The 6579-nt window shown below is 52.3% G+C and overlaps 2 protein-coding genes across 2 annotated transcripts in view; one reads left to right on the forward strand and one right to left on the reverse strand.

Moving 5' to 3' along the window:
- Positions 1-454: 454 nt before the first annotated feature.
- TMEM74B (transmembrane protein 74B) lies at positions 455-6154 on the reverse strand. The gene is made up of 2 exons (XM_006860780.1): positions 6016-6154; positions 455-1194 (listed from the first exon to the last, which is right to left on the reverse strand). Exons 1-2 carry the CDS (start codon positions 6152-6154, stop codon positions 455-457), a joined length of 879 nt encoding a protein of 292 aa, XP_006860842.1.
- Positions 6155-6240: 86 nt separating this feature from the next.
- The window catches only part of LOC102829687 (chromosome unknown open reading frame, human C20orf202), a 28288-nt gene continuing 27949 nt past the window's right edge, over positions 6241-6579 (forward strand). The window contains exon 1 of the mRNA XM_006860781.1: positions 6241-6554. Within this exon, the coding sequence (XP_006860843.1) occupies positions 6241-6554 (314 nt within the window). The remainder of the gene's footprint in view (positions 6555-6579) is intronic.

Genomic DNA, 6579 nt, shown 5'->3' on the forward strand with positions numbered 1-6579 from the left:
CCAGTGCTGACTTCTCACAACACGAAGCCACCTCCCACCTAAATGGTCACGGATAGAAAGGGTCCCTTGCAGGTCCCCACCACCCACACATGACCGACGAGGAGCAGAGAGGTCCTAGAATTCTCCAAGGCATGAGGAATGGGATGGGCAGCCTTTCAAATAGCTCCCAATCCTCGGAAATGCCAAGAAACCTCATCCTCCCAGAGCAGCAGTTTCCAAACTTGTATTTTTAGCAGCAGAGGCCATCCTCCAAACAAAACCTTATATAAAACCTCAAGCTATAAAACAGACCAGAGGGGCCGCTTGCCTGAGTGGGGCCTGAACCAGGCCCCAGGCTCCTGCCCCAGCACCCAAGACGCCTTGCACAGGACCTTGTGTGGTGCTCAGTTGAAACCCCAGGCCTTCAGAGCCTTGTCGTCTGGGGCTACCGCAGCCAGAGAAGGTGGACTCTTCCTTAAGACCCCTGGAGGGCACGGCTGGTCTCTGAGACCTGGACAACTTCATTCTCCACCAGGGCCTGGCTCCCATCCCCATTGAGCTGCCTCATTCGCAGGTTAATGGAGCCATAGGTCTTCCTGGGGCCCCTGCCGGGGACAAAGGTCTGCCGGTGGTACAGCTCCCCCTTGCACAAGGAGACCATGAGCAGCACTGACAAGAGCATGCCGCCCACTGTGAGCAGCCCCAGGCCCGCGATGATGCACTTGTCCAGGTGGGAGCCCAGGCGGGCGTAGTACATCTCTAGTCGCTCCATCTCCCTTGCTGTCACTGTGTCCGGGTTGACGCGGGCCTCGCGGGGGATGGCGTATGCTGTCACCACCAGAAGGATCCCACTCACCAGGAAAACCAGGGCAGACACAAAGCCATAATCCACCGGGCGGCTCAGGGGCTCCAACCCTTGCCCTTCTTCCGAACCTAGGGACATATCGTCCCTTTGGGATCGGGGTTGTGAGGGGACACCCTCTGGGGGGCTGGGGGAGCTTCCCAGTCCAGCCTCCCTAGGGTTCTGGAAACGAGTCTCACGCTCCTCCGAGGAAAAGCAGGCATTGTCCACACCCTCCCTGGGTGGGGCCACTGGGCCCAGAGGAACCGGTCTCCTTGGGGCCTGGGGACCATTGCTCAGTGTCTTCAGTTCCAGACCAGGGGGTGATGCCATTGGGAAGGAGGGCCTCGGCTCATCCCTTGGCCCCTGGGCAGCTAGAAGAGAAAATGGAAAGTCAGTTGAATTTAGCAAACTTCTGCCAAGTGCCTGCTGGTGCCAGACGTCACACGAGGCCTGAGCAGTACGAATGTGAGTCAGACGCAGTTCCTACCTGCGTGGTCTACAGCTGGGGGGAGATGGGAAACAACAATGACAGAGCAATACAAGTCTTGTCGACCCTAGGGTCCTGCTGTACCACTGGCATATCACTTAGCCTTTCAGGGCCTCAGTTTCCCTATTATACTACTTCACGAGGCTAATCTATGGCTTGAGGCTGTCCCTACAGCACGTGTTCAGTATGAACTAAAACCAGTGGATGTTGAGTTGAGTCACTTCTACTTTGTGCCTATCCTATTTGTATATCCTGGTCTGGCGTTGTAGGATAAGCACAGGACTGCTAACCGTGAGGTCAGTGGTTCAAAACCACCAGCCAGCCACTCCTTGGAAACCCTAACCAGGCTTGGAATGGATCCTAAGGCCCTTAACAATAACAACTTGTGTGCCGGAGTAAAAGTGCGCTCCCTAGGGTTTTCATCAGCTGATTTTTTCTCTCTTAGAAGTAGATTACCAGACCTTTTTTCTGAGGTACCTCCGGGAGGACTCTAGTCTCTAACTTTCCAGTTAATAGCCAAGTGCCCTAACTGGTCATACCCAGGAGCTCCTTTGGATGAGCAATGAGCTGTTATTATGATAGGCATCCTTTAGTGGTACAAAGAGATAAGCTAATGGAAGGTTGACAGTTGAAGCCAAACTAGAGGCACCTCAGAAGAAAAACCTGGCAATCTACTCTTGAAAGATCACAGCTAATGAAAACCCTACAGAGCAACATAGGGTCACCATGAGCAGTCGGAATTAACTCAGTGGGAGCTGGTCTGGTTTTGTTTGTGCATGTTTGTATGAAGATGAAGGGAATTTAGATACAGTGTGATATTGTTGAGTTCCATTGAATTGGTTCCTACTCAGCAATCCTCTATAGGGTTTCTGAGAGTGGCTGTTGGGTTTGAAACCGCCAATCTTGTGGTTAGCAGCCTAGTGCTTAGCCTAGAGTGCCCCACCAGAATGCTTAGATACAGTGTATCAGGACAAAAATCCCAACTTTACCACTTGATCTTGGGCAAGTGATGTAAACTCCCCACACACTCAGTTTTCCTATCTCTAAAGTGGACATAGGGAAGCACCTCTCTCATAGGTAGTTGAAAGTACTTCACAAGATAATGTACATAAGGTCCCAAGCTAGTTCAATGGATAGAAATGATCAGAATGAGATGAGGAGGGTGGGGGTGGTGTGGTGGTGCTGATGTGCCGTGGAGTCGGTTCCGACTCATGGCGACCCTGCATAGCGTTTCTGAGGCTGTAAATCTTTATGGGAGCAGAAAGCCTCATCTTTCTCCCACGGAACCACTGGTAGTTTTGAACTGCTGACCTTGAAGGTAGCAGCCCAACTCATAACCACGATGCTACCAGGGCTCCTTGAGGGTGGGGGTGTTGTTGTTAAGTGCTGTGGAGTCTATTCCAACCCATAGCGACCCTGTAAATCCTGTAAATCTTTAAGCCTCATCTTTCTCCTGCGGAATGGCTGGTAGTTTCAAACTGCTGACCTTAAGGTTCGCAGCCCAATTCGTAACCACTACGCTACCAGAGCTTTGAAGGTGGGGGTAGTAGGCATGATAAAGATGGTGTGGGAACAAAGAGGAGAGAGACAGGGAATTTCCCAGCAGTTGATGGCATTTGAACCAAATCTCAGAGGTTACATCACCAATCCCCCAGCAATGAGAGGGGCTAGGGTATTCCAGAGAGGGAAGAGGGGCTTCAGAGGTGAGCTAGGGTCAGATGACATAGCACCCTGAAAGCCATATAAGAAGCCAGCGAGTGCCTCACTCTGGAAGCAAAGAGGAGCAGAAAGCCCATCCGGCTGCAGTGTGGGACAGGAGTGAGCCGAGGGGAGGCTAGTGGTCCACTGTGGAGGCCAGCAGTGAGGATGGCAAGAATCGGGGTTAAGAGGGCAAACGGAGGAGCGGATTTGAGAGCCATGACTAAGGTCAAAACCAAAGGTCTTGGTGCCTAACTGTATGTAAGGGAGGTGGGGCAGAGTCCATGGTCGAGGTCAAGGGATTTGGATGAGGAATCAGGAGGGGAGCAGAGAAGGAGAGGAGGCAGATCATGAATTCAAATTCAACTTGGGTCCTGCTGAATTTGAGGAGCCAGAGGAACAGAGTAACACTGCAAAGACGAGAAACCTCACCCAAGTACCTGGGGACACAGACAGCACGTGGACATCCCCATTCGAGGATGCCTGAGGGCCACATTTGCCTTATAAAAGTTGCATTTCTTCCTGGTCTATTTGATTTTGGTTGCCAATATATGAAAAGCAAAAGCTTTTACATTGGCAAATTCTTGTCTCCTTTTGCAAAATGGGAGGATCCGGTCACCCTGTGCCCCATTCCCTCATAACAGCACTCAGCTGGTGGTTGGCAATGGGTGGGAAGGCACATCAAGTGCTCTCCCCTTTGGCCCTCACCTGGGCCCCCTACCCACCAAACATGTTTGATACTTGATCCCACAGCATAACCACACCATTCTGTGGATACCCTGACATCCTGGGAGTATACCCACTGAGGCCCTAGGCCCACATACCCAAGTCCCCACAGTGTAGAAAAGACCCCCAGGTAAAGAGTGGCTCACGTGCCCCAGTATGTCTACCCATGCACATGCACAGGTTTCTAGACGTTTCTCCAAGTTTATTCTGTGGCTCTTTATGTGTGTATGTGTAAGAGAGAAAGAACATGAATAAATGAATGAAGTGTGAATGAATGGAATCCAAAGAGCCTCTGTGCAAAAAGGCACATTTTCGATCTTCCTGACCTCCCTTCCAACAGACTTGCCTCAGAGGCCTCCTTTTAACACAAGCAGGACCTGTGAGTATAAATTGTTTCCACCACCACATCCGACTTTCCCAAGTTCCAAAGTAATAAATATCGGAGCACCTATATACTACCTGTTAGAAGTCCTGGTGTGGCGCTGTGGGTTAATGCGTCAGATTGCAAAGCTGTTTGAACTGCAAGGTCAGTGGTTCAAGCTCATCAGCTGCTCCTCGGAAACCCTATACAGGGTCACTATGGGTTGGAACCGACTCGACGGCACTTAACAACAACAACAAATACTACCTGTTAGACTCACCACAAGGCATTTGACTCAGAGATAGCTCTCTTTTTGAAAAGAATTTTTATTGTGAGTTGGGTGAAAGTTTTCCATTCAACAATTGATGCACATTTTGTTCCACCTCATTGACTGCAATCATCACAATGAAACATTCAACTTCCGCCCTGTGCTTCCCATTTCTGGTCCTCCTCCTTTCCTAACCCTTCTGAACTTGGTCCTTGGGTAAATACTTCCCTCTTGATCTCCAATGCTGGTTATTCTAAGCTGTGTGTACCTCACTAGTGTTATTATTCCCTTCATAGGCCTGTCTATTGCTTGGCTGACAATTCATTTCCAGACCTGAAGGGTGACTTAGGGCCGTAGTCCCAGGGGTGTCTCTTATAACCGTCACCAGCAACTCAAACAGAGATTACTATCCCCATCTTGCAAAGTGCAACCAAGGTCCCACAGCACTCATGTAGCTGTGGGGCCAGGAGTTGACCTTGGGTCTCCTGTAAATTGTTAGCTCCCGGAGTCCTGGTGTGGCACTTGCAAAGTCATTTGAACCACAAGGTCGGTGGTTCAAGCTCACCAGCTGCTCCTTGGAAACGCTATACAGGGTTGCTATGGGTCGGAAATGACTCGACGGCACTTCACAACAGCAATAAAGGTGTAAACCCAAGCTCCTGCATTACCCCAACCCAGCTCTGGTTCCTCCTGCCCTAGCTCCAAGACCCTCCCACTTATCAAGTGTGTAACAGTAATGGTGAACATCTTATGGGCAGGGATGTGTCTAAATTACATCTGGGTTCCCAGGCGCCGGCACAAGGCTTGGCATATTGCCAGTCATCAGGTACAACTTGTCACCCCACTCCCTCCCAGGAGAGCATCCCTTTCACACCCTGGGAGAACCAGGACCAGACTCTCCCCAGCCCGCTCCCATTTTCCAGTGAGTCAGACAGAGAGGCGAGGTGTCTTGGGTGGCTTTTACTCTTGGCAACAAAAGCATTTTCTGAAGCGCCCACCTACAATCAAGGACAGGCAATGGCTGCTCTGCCCAATGGGACTCAGATACAGCCCCACCATCCCAGCCAGGCCCTCAGCACTTAGCTCCTAGAGTGGTCCCAGGAACCCCTTTCCCAGACCAACACATCGATGCCTCCTCATGCATGCCCAGGGAATGGGGCACACACACACAGGTCTCTCTCATCCTTCAGGAATCAGAAACTTTCTCCTTAGGTTGCTGAGTAAGAGCAAACAGAAAAAAGGAGGTTTTCTCTCACCCATAGTTCTGTTTTCTCTCAAGTACACGCATATACCCACACCTACATGAGTTCAGAGATATGCATTAGTTATTACAAGGACATAACTGGTCAACTACCCAAAAATAAACGGAAACAAACTACCTGCCACTCATACCCCCCACTACCATATCACTCACTCTCCAATTTCATCTGTATCTCGTTCCGGCCTGAAAGGCACACTCCAGTTCCATAATCACACCCTCTGGGGTGGTTTCCACACACAGCACACAAAGATACAGGAAGCCATATAGTGTGACCCACAGATTTGCGGGCTACACTACCCACAATTGGGAAGGTAAATCTGGTCACACACACGCGCACACACAAAGTTAACTACCACAAAAGTGCTAGGATCCAAGCCAGATCCTCCACGACCTTCCGGGCCCAGCACTCTTCCTACCGGCACGCACTGACACGTGGGGAGACCGATGCAGAGGAGCGGGTGGAGGTGAAGCTTCACAAAACCCAATCTCAGCACACGCACGAGTTGTACACAAAGCCCCTGGGCGCGCATATACGCACACCCAGGTCCACGCTGTTCGATCCAAAGTTGGGCGCAGAAAGCCCTCAGCAACCAGACTGCCAGCCGCTCCCGCCTGTATGCCGCTCACACCCCCTGCTCCTGCCCTTGGCTGCGAATGCCGCCAAGCCGGGCCAGGCCGGACCGGGCCAGGAGGCGCCCGCAGCAGGGAGGCCCAGAGAGGCCCGGCTCCGCGGGGCCGGCGTGCGCGCGGGTCCCTTTTGCCGGGTGTCCTTCGGCCAGGCAGCGAGGTCAGGAGAGAGCCCAGCCTCCCAGCCTCTGGCCCTCCGCCCTGGCCACCCCCTGCAGCGGTCTCCACGCGTACCTGCGCGGGCCTCCCCGCCGGCCTCCCCACGAGGCACCGAAGGGCGCGGGCACAGGCGGGCGAGCGAGGGCGCGTCCTCCCCCGGCGCCCTCCC

The sequence above is a fragment of the Chrysochloris asiatica genome, unplaced genomic scaffold (genome assembly GCF_000296735.1).
Source record: "Chrysochloris asiatica unplaced genomic scaffold, ChrAsi1.0 scaffold00039, whole genome shotgun sequence".
Taxonomy (NCBI): Eukaryota; Metazoa; Chordata; class Mammalia; order Afrosoricida; family Chrysochloridae; genus Chrysochloris; species Chrysochloris asiatica.

What these genes read in the sequence shown, in the direction of transcription:
- TMEM74B (XM_006860780.1), bottom strand. Translation starts at nt 6,154, where the DNA reads ATGCGCGCCCAGGGGCTTTGTGTACAACTCGTGCGTGTGCTGAGATTG. An exon ending in AAGAGTGCTGGGCCCGGAAG is followed by an intron (nt 1,195 to 6,015) that starts GTCGTGGAGGAT and finishes TTTCTCTTCTAG; the next exon opens with CTGCCCAGGGGCCAAGGGAT.